We start from the raw sequence: 20,883 nt of genomic DNA, 5'->3' as shown, positions 1-20,883 counted from the left end.
CTTCTACCTGGGCTTTTGCAGCTCTTAATCCCCCTCACCTTAGTACCCACAGAAAAACGTCCAAAGATGGCTGTTTCTTTCTATGGGTGGTAGCAAAGAGGAAGGAGCTGTGTTCTTTCGTTTTATAAATAGACAATCATAAGGCTGTAACTAATGATGGTTTTGTTTATTCCTTTCTAATCAATTTTATTTATTTTTCTTGTCTTACAGCTCTGGCTGGGACCTCGGGTACAATATTGAAAGCAGCAATAGTGAGCAATCTTGTCTCTTTCCTGTTTTCATTTTGCTCTTTGTTGGTTTAAGGAAATTTACCTCTATTTCTAGTTTACCATTGAAAAAAATCATAAATGGTTATTGAATGCTATTTCTGTACCTAATGGGATATGTTTTCTCCTTTAATCTGTAAATGTGTAAATTGTATTAATAGATCTTCTATTGTTAAACTATTCTCACATTCCTGGGATAAACCCAATTTAGTCATAATGCAGTTTTTAAAAATACAACACTGGCTTCTGATTGCTAGTATTTTATCTAAGAGCTTTACAACTACATTTATAAAAGAGATTGGCTTGAAACTTTCTTTGCCTCATTTTTGGTATCACAAAATAGACTGGGGACTTCCCTGGCGGTCCAGTGGTTAAGACTCTGAGCTTCCACTGCAGGAGACACAGGTTCGATCCATGGTCAGGGAACTAAGGTCCTGCTGCCGCGCGACACCCCGCCTCCCCCCCAAAAATAGACTGTAAATGTTTTCTTCCTTTCTTTCTTTTTTTTGGAAGAGCTTCTAGAAGATTAGAGTCATTTCAATTGCCTGTATATTTTTGGTGGGTTTTTTTTGATGTGTGTGAAGGTAGATTTTAAACTAATTAAATTTCTTCAATAGCCCTAGGTTTGTTCAAAATTTCCATAGCTTTTTTTAAAATTAATTTATTTTATTTATTTTTGGCTGTGTTGGGTCTTCATTGCTGCTTGTGGGCTTTCTCTAGTTGCGGTGACTGGGAGCTACTCTTTATTGTGGTGCGCGGGCTTCGCATTGCAGTGGCTTCTCCTGTTGTGGAGCACGGGCTCTAGGCACGAGGGCTTCAGTAGTTGTGGCACACGGGCTTAGTTGCTCTGTGGCATGTGGGACCTTCCCGGACCAGGGATCGAACCCGTGTCCGCTGCATTGGCAGGCGGATTCTTTAACCACTGCACCGCCAGGGAAATCCCTTCCATAGCTTCTTTTTTTTTTTTTTTTTTTTTTTTTTTTTATGTGATACGCGGGCCTCTCACTGCTGCGGCCTCTCCCGCTGCGGAGGACAGGCTCCGGACGCGCAGGCCCAGCGGCCATGGCCCACGGGCCCAGCCGCTCCGCGGCACGTGGGATCCTCCCAGACCGGGGCACGAACCCGTGTCCCCTGCATCGGCAGGCGGACTCTCAACCACTGCGCCACCAGGGAAGCCCTCCATAGCTTCTTGAATCAGTTTAGGGAAGTTGTTTTTCCTAGAAAATTGCCCAAAAGCATCATCAAAAAGTTTCCATTGAAGTCTTTCTCTCTCTTTTACTCTTTCAGTAACCAAAGTTATGTCCCTATTTTCATTCCTAAGGTCATTTTTCCATGTTTCTTTTCTTTTTTTCTTAATCAACATTACCAGAGGTCTGGCTTTTTTATTAGTCTTTTCAAAGATACAGCTTTTGGCTAAGTTAATCATCTCTATTATATAGGAAACTTCTATTTCATTAATTTTTGCTCTTAACTTCTTTTATTTTCACTTTAATTCTGTTGTTCTGTTCTATCTTATTAAAATTGAATGTTTGCCTCACTTTCAGCTTGAAAAAATACATGTTCTAATATAAGCCTTTAAGACTATAAATTTCCCTCTTAAGTATTCTCTAATTGCATTCCCCACATTTTATAAATAGCATTGTCACTGTTTCATGCTAATTACATTTTAATTAGAATAATGATATCCTATTTGACTGAGTTATTTAAATGTTTTTTTTTTTTTAATCCAAATGTGGGTTTCTTTTTCTTTTATATTTTAAACTTAGTTGCTTGTGGAAATAGAATATGGTTGGTACAATACTCTGATAACTGTTTAGATTTGCTCTGTAGCCAGATAGAGATAATTTTTATTAAGACCTCTAAAAATATGCTACTGGCATACTTTTTTTTTAAAAAAAGGTATAAAATGGAGCTGGGTTGGTTAACATAAAACCAACAAATTGAGACACTTTAAAATCTCTCTCTGATGGTGGGGGAATTCAATCATGAAATAGGCAGAGAAGGACTGGATACTTTGGTAGTTGTTTGAAGCATGGACTGTGTGACCGGAGAGGAAAAAGAATAGTGATAAGACTGGTGAAAGCAGTGTAACATCCATGAGAAGCTCATACAGAAAAATTTTGTGGATGTTCTCCTCTTAGCTAGGCTTAACTTCTCTGTTTCTTAACCTGTAAAATGTAAATATTAGTATCTATTCCATTGGGTTGTTGTGAGGATTAAATGAGTTAACTCAAACCTGGTAAGTGCTCAATAAATGTTAGCCATCATTATTAGAATTGATATGACAATACTAGCATTTCGCCCCCTACCAGACGAACCAACATCTGCAGTAAAATCCCCTATTTTCCTTGACACAGACCAGGCTTATCTTTCCCGTGTCACTTCAGTACCTTAAAGGGTCAAAGCTAAGAGGAAAGGCATCCTAGGAACAGTAGCAGAAGGCGTTTTCCGTCATGCAGATCTTCTTTCACTCTTTCCTTTATTCAGTCAAATATTTACTGGGTGCCCCAGTAACTAAGTTACGGCCCCTGGCACAGCTCTGCAATCAGTTCTGCACAGATGTGCAGCGAGGGTCTTAGCTACTCCTTACAGATGTGCAGAGAGTCCCACGTCTCTAGCTCTAGTGCGCGGGAGGACCAAATTCGTCCTTACGTATGAGCAGGGGTACCTTTCCCAGAGCGGATGTACAGAGGGCTGGGCCCGGATGCAGACTTGAGGGCCCAGTCTAGGTCCTGTACAAATAAGCAGAGGGTCCCGATCTCCCGTGCAGGTATGGAAGGAAGGGCCTTCTCCCCGCACCTCCCCCCACCCTGTTCGGAAGGGGCCGCCCGGGACCTGATCGGTCTTCACGCTGCACCTCCGTGTCCCGCACAAAAGAGGCCGGGCTCCGGCTTCCGCCGCCGTCAGCAGCTGGGTCCGCCGGTCCAGACTTGAGCGCAGAAGACCGAGGGGCCGCCTCCGTCGTGGGCCAGCGCTTACCCTTCGTCGGTTCCGCGCCGCTGGTGTCGCCCCTCGCTGCCGGGTCCAGCCGCAGCAGACAGGAAACCCTGACCACCGGAGAGCGCCGCCCCTCCAGCACCCGACCGGCGCCAACCTCCGGCCCGCGCGGAGTGTTCAAATTAGCCGGGTCGGCTCATCGGCGCTTGCCATTGGTCACAGCCCGGATGGCTGATTGGCTGTTTCCTAAGTAACAGTGTACGGCTCCGAGGTGGCGGGAGTTGTCAACAGTGCGCTTGCGCACTTCCCCTTCCTGCTTGCTGGAGGTTTGAAGCAGTGTCTCTGAGGCTGGAGCCACCAGACCGACCGGCAGAAACCAGTATGGGGTTGGGGTACGGAGGGGGAAGGGGAGGGTTACGGCCCGTCTCAGTTGTCCCTGGGACTGAGTTCATCACCAAATGCAGCAACCAGACATCAAACACGTTTTCAAACCTGCTTTTTCTGTGGGCTAAGTCGGCATCCACTTACCCAAGAAGGGAGTTTAAGCCGCTCTCCAGGGTTTCTTCTCTTCCGCGACCATCCGAAGAATGAACTTCAAGCTTTGATGTGGAGAAACCGGTGGAGGCAGAGAGTGGCACCTGCTTGGCTTTGACAGTGCCAGGAGTATGATGGACGGATTGTTGAATAAGAGGGGCGGCCCCTTAGGGCACCGCTGGGCCGCAGTGTCTCTATCCTCCACAGTGGTCGGCTGCTTGGATTCTGGTGGGCCACCTTCATGCTTATCCCCAGCACCGGGGGCTGTGGAGGTGGAAGAGAGAGCCTTGCCCTGGAATCGGAAGGTCTGATTGCAATCACTAGTGCCTGTATCATTAATTAGTGCTGAGACTGTGGAAGCCACTTCTCCTCTCTGGGTGTCAGTTCCCTCATCTATAAAGTGGGGCAAATAGCCCTTCCTAAGAGCATGGTTGGAAAACCCTCTTAACTTCCAGCCTATGTAAGCTTCCTATGAGTCTGATTAGGGTGAAACAGCAATGGCTGCTCGGAGTCAGCTGCTCACCACTTTCTAATGATCTGTCCCCACACTGGGACCATGAGCAGGTCTGAGGCATGCAAGAAAGCAGGAGGCAAAGTGCCCTGGCTGGCCTGCCATCAAGATAGGAGTGTCACTATTTAATCCCTGGTTGATTTGGCCCAAACTCCATTCACCTACCTGGACCTCTACCGCCCTCTATTCAGTGAGCTAGCACTGCTGGTTTGGCGAGAATAAAATGAGACAACCATGCAAAAGTGCTGTTATTGTAAAGCTACCAGAAAACCAGGGTATTCTTGCCATCTCCACTACCCTGGAGAAATAAGCTATTAAAGAATGGCTTCCAGGTTAGGGATCTCTTCCCCCCTCACAGGGATGTGCATTATAACAGAGGTTTGGAGTGTGGTTGAAAGCTTGGGGTGCCCAGGAGACGAGGGGAATAGGAGCCTCTTGTGCCCTGTAAGCCAAGTCTTGCCCTGGTCCTATTCTGACTCTGACAATTACCTGGAGAAGGTGAGGTGAGTCACGGTGAGGCCAGGAGCAGAGGCTGGCCCTGCTATGGGCAGTGGAAAGGGGACATTTACTTGCTTGATCATTTGGGGCAAGTCACTTAGCCTCTCAGAGCCTCAGTTTCTGCAGTTATAAAAAAAAAGAGGATAAAATAATACGTAGCTTGTTACAAAGATTAGAAATAATGTAAGGAAAGCAACTTGCAGACATTCAGTGAAGTGGTAATGGCTGTTCTCGTATTCATTCGTTCAACAAGTACTTACTGATATGAAACAAGTAGGCTCAGAGGATAGGGTGGTGTGTGATAAACACTCACCTCCTACCTTCATAGGACTTCCAGGCTATGGGAGAAATTGGCCTATTAAACAATGACTAACAATGACATGAGAGATGGGCTATAATGAGAACATCTGAGGGTGTTAGGAGGAAGTGACATGCAAGCTGAGGTCTGAAGGAGGAGTGGAGCTCGTTTGGTGAGTGGAGCCATTCCTTGGATCTTAGAGGCCAAGGGAAAAGGATTCTGCAGGTGAGGGAGTCAACTAAGCCCAGTGATGCTGAGAGAGCTTGGTAGGGCCTGGTGAGGCCCACCTTAGTGGACACAAATGGAAAACCCTTGGGCCCTACACCACAGATGCTGATAAGGGGAGAGCAGCCTGGTACTGGCCTAACAAGAACTTCGAAGCATAGAACCCAGACGTGAGGGCTGGGTGCAGGAGTTTTGCCTTGTCTGACAGCAGAGGTCTCTGGGCTGACATGGCTGGGGGTGTGAAAGGCCACAGGCTCTGTGCTCTTGTGAGGTGTGTGGATGTCTCACTATCTGCAAGTGGCAAGACTACCAACCCTGGGTGCTCAAAGGAGGCAGAGAGGAGGCATGTCCATTCACCTGTACCCTTGTCACTGCACATCTTTGCACCTGGATGTAGCATTCACTGCTTCGGGTGTAGACCAATTTTAAAAGGTCCTTGGAGACTTCCCTGGTGGCGCAGGGGTTAAGAATCCACCTGCCAGTGCTGGGTACACGGGTTCAGTCCCTGGTCCGGGAAGACCCCACATACCGCAGAGCAACTAAGCTGGTGCGCCATAACTACTGAGTTCACGTGCCTCAACTACTGAAGCCCGTGTGCTCTAGGGCGGCATGCGACAACGACTGAGACCGAGGGCCTATAGCCCGTGCTCCACAACAAGAGAAGCCACCGCTATGAGAAGCCCTTGCACCGCAACGAAGAGTAGCCCCCACTTGCCTCAACTAGAGGAAGCCGTGTTAGGTACTGAGTGAGCCACTTGGAAGATGCTCTCAGTATGGCCTTGGAGACGGCAGATGACTGCTGGGGAAGTCCAGGAAGGCTTCATGGGGAAGAGCAGGTGTTCTGCAGGCAGCTGAAGTAGCCCAGGGTCTAGCAGACCCATCCCTGGTTCTGGGCAGGCGGGGAGAGGTCTGTAAATCTACTGGCCTAGGCAGTTGTCCTAATGCTGGCTGGGGTTCTTCACTCAGGGAGCAAAGGGGCTTGTGCCCTGGGGGTCTGGGAAGAACTCCTTGAATTTGCCCATTACCGTCTGGGAAGAGACAGGAACCCCGCCCCTGCACAAGCTGCCCAGGTGGCAGGTGTTATAGGAAGTGTCTAGTGATTTAGGGGATGAAAGACTTCTCTGGCTGGGAGGGAGTGAGATTCAACCCTTCCCCTACTCCAGGGAATGGACAGTCAAGACAGCTGTTGTCAGAAAGATTAAGCCTGGTGATCTCGGGCAAGGTTTACCTCTCTGTGCCTCATTTTTCTCATCCAAAAAAATGGGTGTGATAATAGTAACTACATTATGGGATCATTGTGAGATTAAAATGAACGAATACGTGCAAAATTCTTAATACAGCGCATGGTTATACTACTTAATACAGCTACTGTTATAACTTAGTTGTTGATACGGAGATGAGAGTATATTTGTTCTTCCAGCTCCAATATTCCCCAAACCCCTGGACAAAAGAAGAGAAACCCCTCAGCTGCCTGGGTTCTGCCCCCTTCCCTATTCCAGAAAGGACAGCTTCAACAACAGCTGGGGTGGGGTTGGGGTCTCAGATTTTGGAGGGAGACTTGTTGTAAAACCTTTTTGAACATTATATAAGCAAAAAAAAAAAAAATGTAAGACTCCACTTAGTCCAGCTCCCTCAGAGGTGACCTCTGTTAACAGTTTGGGGAGCCTTCCCTGCCTCTCTAATAGCACCGTGTCCTGGATGTATTTATATGATCTCTGTAGGTATCTTGAAGCCCTGGGTGGTTTCTTATCACTTTCTGCCTCCTCCACACTGAGCTAGGGCCTGGCCCAGATGAGGTATTCAGTAATGTTGAAATGAGCAGAGCAAGCAAGCTCTCCCTCTCTCTCTCTCTCTTTCTCTCTTACTTCTCTTCCTCTTTCTCTTTCTCTTTCTCTGCTCTGTGAGGACACAACAAGAAAGCAACCATCTGCAAGCCAAGAAGAGAGCTCTCACCAGAGCCCAACCCCACTGGCACCTTGACCCCAGACCTCCAGCCTCTAGAACTTACATGGGCCTCTCACTGCCATGGCCTACTCCCGCTGCGGAGCACAGGCTCCGGACGCGCAGGCTCAGCGGCCATGGCTCACGGGCCCAGCCGCTCCGCGGCATGTGGGATCTTCCCAGACCGGGTCACGAACCCGCGTCCCCTGCATCGGACTCTCAACCACTGTGCCACCAGGGAAGCCCTGAATGTGGATCTTGATGTTTGAATATGTTTTAACCTTGCATGATATCTATACCAACAATGTATGGGTTGTTTGATAAATAAATATTTTTTTAAAAAAATGAGCAGAGCAAGTAGAGACCAAACAGATGTGTTGGCCAGGTCCTCTGGGGCATCCCTGTGCTCTTACCCCAAACTGGAGGCCACAGAGCAGAATGGTGGGAGAATCCACATTGGAGACTCCATTCTTAATACTTAGCTCTCCATCCTGGGTACCTCAGACCAATCTCTCCCTTAGTGCCCCACACTCACTTCGGGTGGGAGAAAACCCAGATGTCTTCGTTTTCTTCAGTGACGATCATCACCGGCCCACGCATTGAAGTGCAGCCAAAAGAATTTTATTTTTATTTATTTATTTGGCTGTGTCAGATCTTTGTTGCGGCCTGTGGGATCTTTTGTTGCGGTGCGTGGGCTTCTCTCTAGTTGTGGCACGGGCTCCGGGGCCTGCTGGCTCAGTAGTTGCAGGGCGCAGGCTCTCTAGTTGTGGCACCTGGGCTCTAGAGCGCATGGGCTTAGTTGCCCTGTGGCATGTGGGATCTTAGTTCCCCCACCAGGGATCGAACCCATGTCCCCCGCATTGGAAGGCAGATTCTTAACCACTACACCACCAGGGAAGTCCTCAAAAGAATTTTAAATCACAGGGCTTGGGAGACTTGCATCTGCATTTTGCTTTACAACTTACAAAATATTAATAATTTCTTACCCACTGCCTCGTAATGGCCCTTCAAGTAGATATTTTTACTAGGCCCATTTTATAGATGGAGAAACCGAGGCTCAGAGAGGTGAAATTTTGTTTCCTGAAACACTGAACTGGGCCAGAACTTGAGCCCAATTCTTCTGACTCCAACTGCTGCATGTCTGCTGGGTCCTGCTGTCTCAGGTTCTAGCTCTGCCCTGAACCAGCCCGAGCAACCTTGGGTTCATGTCTGGGTCTCAGTTTTTCCAGCTGTGTACTGAGAGTTGCCCATTCTGTGGCTTTGATTCTCAATTTTGGCAGATGGGGCAAATGGGTAGCATGTGGAAAGCACGGCAGCAGGGAGCCCTCTGGTCCCTTTTCTCTCCAGGCCCCAGCTGCCCTCTCTCAGTAACCCTTCCACCCCCACCCAGTCCCAAACATGTATAGACTTTTCACTTCCACTTTATTATCACTTCATCTGTAGGATTTTTTTTTTTTTTTTTTTTTGCGGTACGCGGGCCTCTCACTGTTGTGGCCTCTCCCGTTGCAGAGCACAGGCTCCGGACACGCAGGCTCAGCGGCCATGGCTCACGGGCCCAGCCGCTCCACGGCATGTGGGATCTTCCCAGACCGGGTCACGAACCCGTGTCCCCTGCATCGGCAGGCGGACTCTCAACCACTGCGCCACCAGGGAAGCCCCATTTGTAGGATTTTAAGGTTTATTACCTGGAAGGAAGTGAGGAGCTCACACCTCCAGTTCCGCTTTTCAAATATACCTTCATCGCTTGTGAAAATAACCTTATTAACCGCATCTAACCTGCTACAGCTTACAGGGGTACCCAGGTAAGTACATGCAGAAGGAACCAGGGCAGGGGAAACAGCACCGCTAGCTGAAGTAGTGCAGCCTCTGGACCCCTCGGATTTTCTGCCAGCTCTTTGGGGTCCTGGAGCTGTTGTCAGCGTCAGCAGAATGCAGGTGAGCCCCAGAGTAGCCTTGAGCAATTGGTCCTTGCCTCCTGCCTCCTCCTCTGACGCTCAGCGATCCTCCGGGACACAGCTCCCGTGCCTCCACGCCTCCCCTGTCCCCTGGATGCTCGTCCAGGATTGATTCTCCAGGCAGCTCCCCCTCTGAGCAGTAAATGAAATATCGGTTACCAGGAGTGAGGCGGGAGGCAATTAACCCCTAGACCTCCCCGTGGCAGATGTGTTTGCAGCAAGCTGAAGCGGAGAGCCGAGCACACCTGCCTGGCCTTCCTGCAAAGTCATCCAATTAGGGTAGCCCCCAGCGGTGGGTTCCTGCTGCCCCCTCTGCTCCCCTTGACCCCGGAAACCAGGGCAACACCAGCTCTGAGGGCTGGCAGCTGCCTGGGCACAGGATGGCCTGCCATTCCTCGTGTGGGTGAGCTCCAGGGGCACTGCCATCCTCACACCCCTTTGGCAGGGACATTATTCGTTAATTAATCACACATCTTTCTAAAGGGGAGGCAGCCTGGGGAGGCTTCTTCCTTCCTTCTTCCAGAGTGGGATCACCATTCTGCCTGTCCAGCCTCCTTTCCACCACCTAGCCAGCCCTGCCCTGTGGAATGATTCTGTGGCAGACACGCCCCTGACAGAGGAAGAGGCGAGACACGTGCCCTGCTTTCAAGGAGCCCCCAGTTGGATGAGGAGACAGAGTTTGTCCTTCAGGGAACCTCCAGTCCCAGGGTCTGGTCTCAGAAAGCCCTAGTTTAATAGAAAAAGCACAGCGTCTACCCTTGGAGGCACTGAGAGGACGGCCACAATCTTTGCAACTAGGAAACGGCCCCTCCTTATCCCCAGTCTCTGGAGATACACACCTTGCCCTCAACTCAGTCAAAACACTGTCTTTGAGGACACCCAGGCTGATGGAGGACACAGTCTTGCCTTCAGGAAGTTTCCCATTCTGAGGATGGAGACATAGTCCTTGCCCTCAGGTGTCCCAAGTCTGAGGGGGGAAAAAATAGATCCACCCTTGGGGAGCCCCTGTCTCGTGGGGGAGACACTACCCCAACATGTTCCCCGGCAGCTGGGATGCCGCTTGAGTGACAACCAGCTGGCAACTGGCACTGCCGGACACCCCTGGTGCCCTGCAAAGGAAGAAAAAGTCCTTGGCTTCAGTCCTGTCCCAGTTGTGTCACAAACTTGCTGCGTGACCATAGACAAGTCACAGATTTTCTTCAGACTATGATTTCCTCATCTGCGACACGGAGATTTTAGGCCCATCTCTCAGAACGACATGAGGAACAGCCACTCACCAGAAAGAAAAGAAAGCAGGCCAACCAGCCTGGCTCTCCCTACAAAAATGGTTAACATGCTTTTTGCTGTAGCAGGGGTCCTAGACCAGTCCCTGTGGCCTCTGGAGAGGGCTGGGGAGCATGCCCAGGTGTGGTGGCTAGGTAATCTGGGGCCAGTTGGCCATTAAAGAATCACAGGGGGTTGTGGGTGGCACTGGGTGGGGGGGCGCGGGGCGGTGCTGGCTAATCTAATCACTCTTCCCAAGGAAACTCTCGTTCCAGCTAGACCTGCCAGGGGTTTTATTGGGTTTGTGGGAACCCGCAGATTTCAATCTCCAGACCCCACAGGGAAGGAACAAGTATTAAGCTAATTTTATTAAATGGCCACAGCTGGCAGTAGGGGGATGTAGGGGAGAGAAGACAGGATAAAGAAAGTCATTCAAGTCCGCCAGCCTTGACAAGGGTCCATACATGGGGCCTGACTGGGAGGGAGGCCACCCCTCCTTCCTGTCTCTCCAGCTGAGCCAGCAGGGGGAGGGGAGGCCAGATGGGACCCTTCCCTCAAGCAGAGCCTTGGGATTCTCCAAGAGGCTCACCCCATGGCTGCTGCCCAGGGCAGATGCTTGTAAATCTCATCAAGGCTCTGCAGGGCAGTGCTGGAGTGGAAGCGCTGGGCTGCCCCCAAGCCATCCTTCCTCCGTTCTGCTTCGGAGATCCCAGGTCTTTATGTAATATGGCATGCCGGGTAAGAGCATGGTCTTTGGCTCAAATACTGGCATTTGCCTCCTCCTAGCTCTGTGACCGGGGCAAATTATTTATCCTCTCTGAGACTCAGTCTCCTCATCTGAAATGGATAAGACAACAGCATCCATGTTAAAGGGCATGGGAGCATTTCTTGCCAGTCCACTCCCACCCCACACACATTTCCATCAGATAATATTTATAAAGTTCCTATATGGGGCTTCCCTGGTGACGCAGTGGTTAAGAATCTACCTGCCAATGCCGGGGACGTGGGTTCGAGACCTGGTCCGGGAAGATCCCACATGCCGTGGAGCAATTAAGCCCGTGCACCACAACTACTGAGCCCGCATGCCACAACTACTGAAGCCTGTGCGCCTAGAGCCCGTGCTCTGCAACAAGAGAAGCCACCGCAATGAGAAGCCCGTGCACTGCAACAAAGAGTAGCCCTGCCCGCCACGACTAGAGAAAGCCCGCGTGCAGCAACGAAGACCCAACGCAGCCAAAAATAAATTTAAAAAATTAAAAAGTTCCTATATGGTGTCAGACACAGAGTGGATGCTCTCTAAATATTAGCTCTTATGATTTAGGAATGCCCTAACTGTGCAACCGTCATGGTGCCAGTAATAGGAGGTGAGGGAGGTAGTGACAAGGCAAGGAGATTTAGTGTGTCTCCAGGGAGGCAAGGGCTTCTTGGATTCAAGTGCAATCACAGAACTTGGGGACTGTGTCCTATATTTTTTTTAATAAATTTATTTATTTTATTTTATTTTATTTACTTTTGGCTGTGTTGGGTCTTTGTTGCTGTGTGTGGGCTTTCTCTAGTTGAAGCGAGCGGGGGCTACTCTTCGTTGAGGTGCGTGGGCTTCTCATTGCGGCGGCCTCTCCTATTGCGGAGCATGGGGTCTAGCTGCGTGGGCTCAGTAGCTGTGGTTCGCGGGCTCTAGAGCGCAGGCTCTGTAGTTGTGGCACGCAGGCTTAGTTGCTCCGCGGCATGTGGGATCTTCCTGGACCAGGGCTCGAACCCGTGTCCCCTGCATTGGCAGTTGGATCCTTAACCACTGCATCACCAGGGAAGTCCCTGTGTCCTATTTTAAAAGCTATTTAACCTCTTTGGAAAAAGAATAAAATCTACTCATCCAACCTCCCAGGGCTCTTGGAAGACTCAAGTGAGACGACATACGTGAAAGCCTTTGACAAACTTTAAAGTGATGCATAATAATAAAAGTTGTGTTTATTGAGCATATACATGATACCTCTTTAATTCTCAGTCAAGTGAGGTAGGTTAGGTCTCCTCACCTACACATTATAATGAGAAAACTGAGGCCCAGGGGTGAAGTGCTTGGGTCAGGGTCAACCAGCATTTAATGCAAAGCTTGTTCCTTTCACTGCTGTCACTAACCCAGACCTGAGTCAGAAAAGAGTGACACGGCCAGGATTCTACACTGTGGCACTGGGACCGGAACCTGGGTTTCCCAATTTAAAACTTGGTGTGCCTTTGGAATGCTGATGCCACTTTCAAGGTCGAAAAGATGGAGCTCTTCCACCCTGGAAAATGATGATGTAACTGAACTGCCTCCTATTCCAGCTGCCCAGGCCCACTTGGGCTGTGGTGGGCATTGGGCCCCTCGGCCCACCTCCTCCTGGAGCAGCTCTGGCTCTGGAGCCTGGCTCCCCACGGATCCGTGAGAAGCTTTCAGCAGACTCATTCCCAGCCTGGAGGAGGGCAGGGTTCATGGTCCCCTCCTGCAACTCCTCTCCAGGGCGCAGTCGGAAAGCCAGCGGGGTGGAAGTGTTTTATTATAGCTTTGGTCAGACGGGGCTCAGCCGGCCAGGGCTGTAGCTGGGAAGCCATCCAGCCCCCAACACACCGCTCCCCCAGGCAGCGCCACCCCAGAGCGGGTGGGCAGTGCATCCGAGCACGGGGAGCGACCCCGCAGAGACCTCTCCCCCAGCTGGGGCGGGCTGGTGGGTCAGATGGGCAAAAACAATCCTATTGTACAAATATACAGTGCGGGCCGGGGCGGGGGTGGTCAACACCGCCTCCGGGGGAACCGGGACGGGGCGCGCTGGACCCGGCTCTGTGGCGAAACGGCGGGAGGGCTTGCTGCGGCCCGGACGGTGGTGAGGGCAGGCCGGGGGCGTCATAGCCGGGAGAAGCCGGCGGCCGTGGCGGGCAGCGAGGGGGTGTGGGTAGGGGGACGGGTCATCCTCTGCCCCGCCGGGAGGGGACCTCCGGGGGGATAGGGGATGGAGGGGTCGCGAAGAGCTCAATCGGAGTAGATGATGAAGCCAGAGAATGTGCTGTATTTGTTGCTGTTGCCACCGTGCGCTTTGCCTCCGTCGAGCTTGATGAAGACCTCGTCGCCCGCGTCCAGGTGCAGGATCACGCTGTTGCTGGCGTAGTCGTAGTTCTGGTCTGCGTCCTGGGCAATGGCGCTGGCCCGCACCTGCGGGGTTGGTGGGTGTAGGAGAAGAGGGGTGTGTGTGAGAAGGTAGGGGAGGAGGAGGAAGAGAAGTGGGGTCAGGGAGGGAGGGGGACCGTCAGAGGTAAGGCAGCTACCTCTGGAAGCCCCCAAAGCCCCACCTCCAGCTCCATCAGGGCTCTCAGCCTGCTTTTCTCCCATCATCCCACCACTGCCCTGTCCAGTCATAACTGTGTGTTTTGGGAAGGGGTTACAGAGGAGCCTTGGATCTCTAGGGCAGGTGTAATCTGGGTCTGAATTGGCAGTCAAGGTGTAATCGGCCTCCTTAACTCCCCTAGGTCTCACTGTCTGACTTCAACAATGTTTCCGGGATGCCTCAGCCTGGAACTCCCTCCTTGCAGAGAGGAATTCTCTGGACCCCTAAGGGATGGAGGGCCATCCCCTCTCTCACCATTGGTTCCTCTCTGCCTTATTGTGCTAATCATGCCTTACATCTCAGCCTCATCCACCTGTTCTTATGTCAGTGGATGGACAGGAGGGAGCCCCTTGGCCTTATAGGTTCGGGCCTGGAGGCTACTAGTAAGCAACCACAGTAGTACCAGGGCCTGCTCTGTGGACGCCTTGTCTGAAGTCCGTTCTGGAGTCTTTCACACCAGAGCAGTGAGATGGAAGGCCTGGTCACTACTTCCCCTCCCAAGGCTCAGGCTGGGCCTGCATCCCGCCTCCAAGGAGCTGTAGCTATACCTGTGACTACTCCCCCAACCCAAAGAGGACTTCCGGCTCCTCCTGTATCACCCCACGGTGGTAGAAAGGAAGTGGATGGGAAGAAGGGAGCCAAGCCTTATATCCCTCTGTGATCCTCAGTCTGGTCTGATATCTCTGCTGCTCCTTGTTTGGATGGAGGAGGGGCGGGACAGGCAGGATGATGGGGCAGGGGAGCGCCAGCCTTTGGATTTGAAGCCTGACACATCATTTGGGGGGCTCAGACTATAATCATAAGATAATGAGGATGTGGGGTGGTGGACAAATTCCCTCCAGGCATTCCTTTCTGACCGCTGAGGCCAGCGCAAGTCCTGAGCCATTTGACCTGGGGCCTCTCCGGGATATTCTGGGTGGAGAATGGGAAGAGAGGAGCCATCTCCAAGTTCCGGCTTGTGTTGGGGGGAGGCTGCATTGAATGGGGTTCTCTCAGCCAGGCTCCTCAACAGCCCCTCTCCATGCTGCCCCTTCCCTGAAGGCAACTCCCCCAAGGGCTGACAGTCAGGGCTGGACCAAGCCAAATTAGGGGAGGGGCCCATCCTCCCTCCTGGACAGAAGGCAGAATTGTAGATCAGCCGTGCCAAAGCTGCTGACTCCGTCCGCAGCAATGCTGCACCAGGAGGACCCGACATATTTGCATGCAGTCTGCCAGTTAGAGCCCAGATCCTTTCAGCCCCTTCTCGCCCCTCAAGCTCTTCTTCCCCAACCTGGGAGGGAATTGTTTGGGGCACTCAGTTGGGAAAACTCCTGGTCCAGCTAAAGGTGGTGGAAAATCAAATGAGGGAGAGATGCCGTCTGCCAAGGAGCTCAGTTTCTCCATTTAGAAAATGGATGAGAAGATCCTGCCTCACCACTGCCACCAGTGTAGAAGCTTTTTGACAGTGAAGGAAAAAATTTTTAATCTTGATGGGCTTTGAGCTACTAGGAAAGAGCTGAAAAAAGCAAGCAGCCGACTCCTGTATTGTTCCCTGGGCCCTAATCCTGGTAGCATTTATTATTACACATGCATTTCATTATCTTTGCTAATAAATTACTATTAATAACAATTATTTTTATTACCCAGATTAATTTAGCCTTAACTCATTAAAACAGTGTGCTTCGTAATAGCCAAATCCATTAGAATACCGTCATCTGTCCTCAGGAATCTCCTGGTGATGTGACAAGCGTCAGAACTGTTACGCTTATGTTTATTATTTATTCATCTCCATGATTGTTGCTGTGATTATCATGACTATCCACGGAGGCAGGGAGAATTAATGCTCTTCCATCCTTAGACAGTGGGGGATCCGGGAATGGAACCCAGGGGTCCTGATTCTCTGCACAAGACTGGGAACAGTTGAGGCATCCAGCTCCTCCTGGGGGCAGAGGGGAAGTTTGGGGATTTGAGGTTGTCCTGGAAGCAGGAAAGCAAGTCTGGGGCTTTTCAGGAGGGGGTGCTATAGAAGCACCTCTTCAAGGGCTGCCAATAAAGGAAACTGAGGCAGTGGTCCGATTAGGGGCCTGGAATGGGGGTGGGGTGGGGGCAGAGAACCCAGGAAATGTGCCCCTACCCCCAGAGTGATGCTGGGGTTTTGGATGTGCAGGTGTGGCTCCCACAGGCAGCCAGCCTGGTCCACAGGGGACTTGTGCTTTCACACCATTGCTGGGTCCCTACTATGCAGGCACTGGTTCTGTGCTGTGAAAGGCATTAGAGGCCAGAGAGGACAGCAGGGGGCCCCTCTCCTCCCATCAGAGAGGCTGATCTCCAGTTAGGTCTTTATACCATGGTCCCCAATTTACACACCCCACCACTTCTCACCTTACTCAAACTCTGGTGTCCAAGCCCCTGCCCATCTGTAATACTTGCCTTCCCATAGGCCCTGGCCTGTCCCCACACAGCCCCCTCTTCTCTAGCCCTGTTTATCAATTTCGTGTCCTTGCCCGGCACGTGGGATCTCAGTTCCCTGACCAGGGACCAGGGATCGAACCCATGCCCTCTGCACTGGAAGCATGAAGTCTTAACCACTGGACAGCCAGGGAAGTCCTTGAACTGTGGGTCTTAGAGGGAGCTGCAGGGGGCTCACCTCACCCAGGGCACCAGCCCCAACCTAGAGACCCTTCCTCAGGCTCCTCAGGTGCCCATGTCCTAATGACTCAGGCTTAGTGCCATCAGGCTGTGCAGTGGTGACTCAAAGCTACCCCTAGATAGAGGGGCTGGTGGGCCTCACACAAGGACAGAGAGGGGGTCTCAGCACCAGGCAGGAAGGTGGTGACGCCCCACCTCCCCTTGTTGCCCAGGGAAGGGCCAGGGCCCCGATGCAGCTCTACCTTCTGGAGGAAATTCTGGAAGCCTCTCTGCAAGGCAGGAAGCCAGGAAGGAAAAGCACAGAGCTCAGGGTCACCCCTGGACTTGAAGGTGTGGGAGGAGCAAGCTCCTCTTTTCTGGTCCCACCCATTGCCCAGCCCCATCATTTTTTTCTCCGCTCACTTGAATGTCCACCTCTGAGCCAGCCTTTCCCTACACTTGACCTTTTCATTTTCTCCCTAGTTGTGTCTCCTCACCTTGGGGACCCAGGTTCACCTTCCTCTCCCCAGAGCAGGTTGGTCTGAGCTGGGGCAGGCCCCACTGAATCACTCCCTCCAGCCGACACATCTGGGGACAGGAGTGCCAATGGTCTCCCTATCCTTCTCCCACTCAATAATAGCTGGGCTGTGTTATTGTGTGTTTACTACTGTCTCCCCTGCACGGACCACAAGGTTCTGGAGGGCAAGCAGACTGAACCTCTGGAACCCCAAACCTGGCTCCTAGTAGGGGCTCAAAGCTAATATAAAGAATGACCAGTAAGATTAAAGGAGTCTCTTGGACAATCCGGAAGAAGTCATAAAGGATGTAGGGGAGGACCAGAGCCTATCACCCCACTGCTTGGATTTTTTTATGTGTATGGAGGAAATGGTCTGAGTGACTGTTAAAATGCTGGGTCTCTGAAACCCCTGGTTAAAGCCACCTCATTTCTTCTACCAGCCTATGGTGCCACCTCCTTGTCAGGCTCTGTCGATGTCCTGCCCCGGGGGGTAAAAAGAGGCTTTTGGGTCAGTTTCACCTCCCTGAGACTGCAGCAAGTGTCCTTGCCCCAAGCACACACCATCTTTGGGGCCTCTCTTGTCTCATCTCTGGGGCCCTGTGGCACCCTCCTGAAGTAGCACAGGGTCTAGGGCCCACTGGTGGCCTGGTGACCACCTCCCTATTCAGGCAAGCTGGGCCCCCAGCCCCCTGAAACCTCAACTTCATGCCAGCCCAAACTTTCTTTAGGAAAGGAAGAAATTCCATCAATGAAGGTGACATTGTTGCATCCCTTACAGGCGATTAATAAGGGGAATTGTGGGGCTGTCTGCAGAGATGGCCCTAACTGGATACTAGGGCCTCCCATTTGGTCAAGAACCAAGGACAAAGAGGAGAGACACAGGAAGCCTGATAGACACAAGTGGGAGAGAGACACCAAAGAAATAAAGGGGGGAGGGTTAAACCCAGGGATGAGGGACCAGAAACCCAGGGAGAGACAGATAGGACTGGTAGACACAGGAGAGAGGCCAGCACAAGAGATGGAGAGATAGGAGAAAGAGGCAGGGGAGAGGCAGAAACCAGACACAGCAGGCATGGGAGAGAGGGCAGAGAGGGCAGGGGGCAGACTTACAAGCACCTGGTAGGCTTTTTGCTGACTCTCAGGCCTGTCCTTTCCCCCACCCCGCAAGCCAGGGTCTGCCTCAGGGTAGTGCTGCAGTGGGAGGGGTTCCAGCAGGATCTTGGGTCTCAGTCGCAGGAGATTCCTTCCCAACTCCCATCAGCCTAGCTTTAGTTCTGATTGGCACAGACACCTTCTTCCATAAGGATGCTCTGCTCGACTGCCCCAGGGGCCCCAGGCCACCGTGGTCTGGGAGCACTGAGAAGGGAGGGGGAATCAAAGCGAAGGGAGCTGCGTAAAACTGTCACCCTGGGGCAGGGTTAGGTCAAGATTGGTCCCGGGGCAGCGGTTCCAAGGAGAGTAGGAGGCATTGCCGGTCCCAGGTACCAAAGACCTCGTGAGCTTGGTGCCTGCCACTCTGGTCTCTCCGATGGGGATAGGGAAGGAAGAGGATTCCCCGACACCCCAGGAATCAGGAGTTGCAGCTGGGAAGCAAAGAGGAGGGGAGTTTCCACCTCTTTGCCCTGCCTCAGGAGGAAAAACTTTCCCCCCCAGGCCGTCTTTTTGTGCCGTTAGCTCTGACACAGGGGGAAGGGGCCAAGCAGTCCCAGGTTTTGCAAAGGGTGTCAGATCTGCCCAGTGGTCCCTTCCTTAGGGCGGGGGATGTATTGCCGCTAAGGCTTTATGCGCTCGGCTCCCTTTGCCTTTGTGCGCAAAACATCTCCTATAGCTCGCTTTCTCCGCTTGCGCGCCTAGCGGTGCGCCCAGGCGCCCGTGGGCGCCGATGCTGCCTTTCCCCAGAGCCCAGCCTGATTCGTCCCCTCATCACCAGCTGGTATCAACCAGAATCCCAGCTCTCAGATGCTGTTTCCCAAGGGCCAAGCCCCCAAGGGCCAGTCCGCGCGCCCGGGAACCCTGCGCTCTGATTATTAGTTGGATTTATCTCCCTCATTTCCATGCCGCAGGTGCCCAGCGGCATTTGCCTTGGAGCTGGTGCCCAGGAACCGAGGAGTTAGGGGTGCCAGCCAGCCTGGACCATCCCCGCCTGTAACGCCTAAGCCGCTCCAGGGGCTCCACCTGCGCCCTTCCGTACCCTTCGGCCCCGGGCTCCCTGGATGCCCTGCCCCCAGGCCAACCCCATGCCCCCGCCGGGCCCACCTGGCCGTTCTTGCAGAGGTCCGCCCACATACTGGTGCCGTCGCCTCCGCGCATGAGGACGTGGTAGGTGAAAAAGTAGGTGCCGGGAATGTTGCATGTAAACTTGCCGCTGGTCGCGTCGTAGTTGTTGCCTAGGTTGGTGACCACGTCGTCGAACTTGAGCACCTCGTAACCCTCGTGAGGGTTCTTGAGGCCGGCGTAGAAGGCCACGCGCGGCACCGTGGTATAGGTGGCCGTGCTGATGGCGCCGCTGCCCCCCGCGCCCGGCAGCCCAGGAGGGCCGGTCTTGCCCGGCTCACCCTTATCCCCGGGTGGCCCCACAGGACCCGGAGGACCCGGGTCCCCCGGGGGCCCGGGAGGGCCCGGCTTGCCTGTGCGTCCCGGCTTCCCCTGGGGGCCCTGCACCAGCGTGGAGGGCGGGGGCGCGCCGCTCTGCTCGCTCAGGGCGTCGCCGCCGTCGGGCCGCGCGCCGGCGCCGGGGCCCCGCGCGGGGTAGGGGTCGCACACCATGCGGCAGGTGCCCAGCATCTCGTAGTGGCCATCCGGGCCGCCCGAGCTCACCAGCACGGGGATGAGCACCACCAGCACCAGCAGCATCACCACGCCCGCGGCGGCAGCCAGGAGCGTCTTCCGGCCGGCGCGGAGCCTGGGGAGCGCCGGGCCGCCAGGCCGCGCCGTCGGGGCAATGGTGCCGGCGGGCGGGGGGCGCGGTTAGGGCGCCCGTGCTCAAGGGCGGTCCGGCGGGGCTGAGGGCATGGGGCCGGGCCCGGGGCGCCGCGCTGCGCTGGATGCGCTGCCGAGCCCAGCCGCCGGCTCCCGCCTCGCGCTTCCCTCCCGCGGCGCGGCAGAACTGAGCGCGGCGGCCGCCGCCTCCTGCCTGATTCCTCCTGCCTCCCCGCACTCGAGCCACCGCCCCCTCCGCCCTATCCAGCCCCACCCGCTCAGCGCAGCTTTGCGCCCGTGAGGGGTGGGGCTGAGGGCTGGGCCGGCGCCTAATTGGGCCACGGACGGTAGGGCTCCGCCCACCAAGAGGGGCGGGGCCGTGGGGCGGGGCCGCGGGGTAGGGGGCTGGAGCCGGGAGAGGAAAGGGGAGACTGACTGAGGGAGACAGGGCCTCGGAAATGGAGAGGGTGCTAGAGTCTCAGACATAGGAGAGGCTCGCATAGAGAAGGGAAGACTAGGGACGAAAAAGCGAATGGAAGAGAGGGTCATAGGGAGAGCTAGAGAGCGCCGAGGGGCATTGGGAGGGAGAGGACTCGAGGGTCGCTTACGAGGAAAGCCGAGAGAGACAGAGGGAGGCACGAGGGGCCACGGCCCGCAGGGGCTGGAGGCTGGGGTAGGGCACCCCGGTCTTCAGGGGACAAAGAGCAATTGAGAGGAGGAAGGAGCGGGGAGCAAGAAGGAAGGACAAGGAAGAGGGTTATGAGGGGGGAGAAGAGGGGAAGGCAGGAGGATAGGGAGGGGGCCAATCCGCCCTCAGGCCTCGCAGACAACCTGTCCGGGAGATGGGGGTGGTGGTGGGATGCCTGTCAGGGTGCCCAGCAGAATCCCGAGTGCTAACATCTGCCGCTCCCTCCTCTCTTTTTGGCGGGACCGCCTTTCCCCAGGAGGAGCAGGACCTTCTACCCACACCTCCTTACCTCTGCTCCTTCCTGCCTGCGCTCCAGGCCAGGTCAGGCTGCTTTTTCCCGGGGATGGGCGTGGGGCCGGGGGCCCCTCCAT

At 53.5% G+C, this 20,883-nt stretch overlaps 1 protein-coding gene across 1 annotated transcript; it reads right to left on the bottom strand.

Annotated features, from left to right (window-relative positions):
* Positions 1-13,209: 13,209 nt before the first annotated feature.
* C1QL1 (complement C1q like 1) lies at positions 13,210-20,037 on the bottom strand. The gene is made up of 2 exons (XM_065897332.1): positions 19,162-20,037; positions 13,210-13,609 (listed from the first exon to the last, which is right to left on the bottom strand). Exons 1-2 carry the CDS (start codon positions 19,756-19,758, stop codon positions 13,430-13,432), a joined length of 777 nt encoding a protein of 258 aa, XP_065753404.1. The 5' UTR covers positions 19,759-20,037; the 3' UTR covers positions 13,210-13,429.
* Between the last annotated feature and the right edge of the window lie 846 nt (positions 20,038-20,883).

Source organism: Phocoena phocoena, chromosome 19 (assembly GCF_963924675.1).
Source record: "Phocoena phocoena chromosome 19, mPhoPho1.1, whole genome shotgun sequence".
Lineage (NCBI taxonomy): Eukaryota > Metazoa > Chordata > Mammalia > Artiodactyla > Phocoenidae > Phocoena > Phocoena phocoena.
Note: the sequence above shows the minus strand (reverse complement) of the source record. Positions and strands in the feature narration are given on the sequence as shown.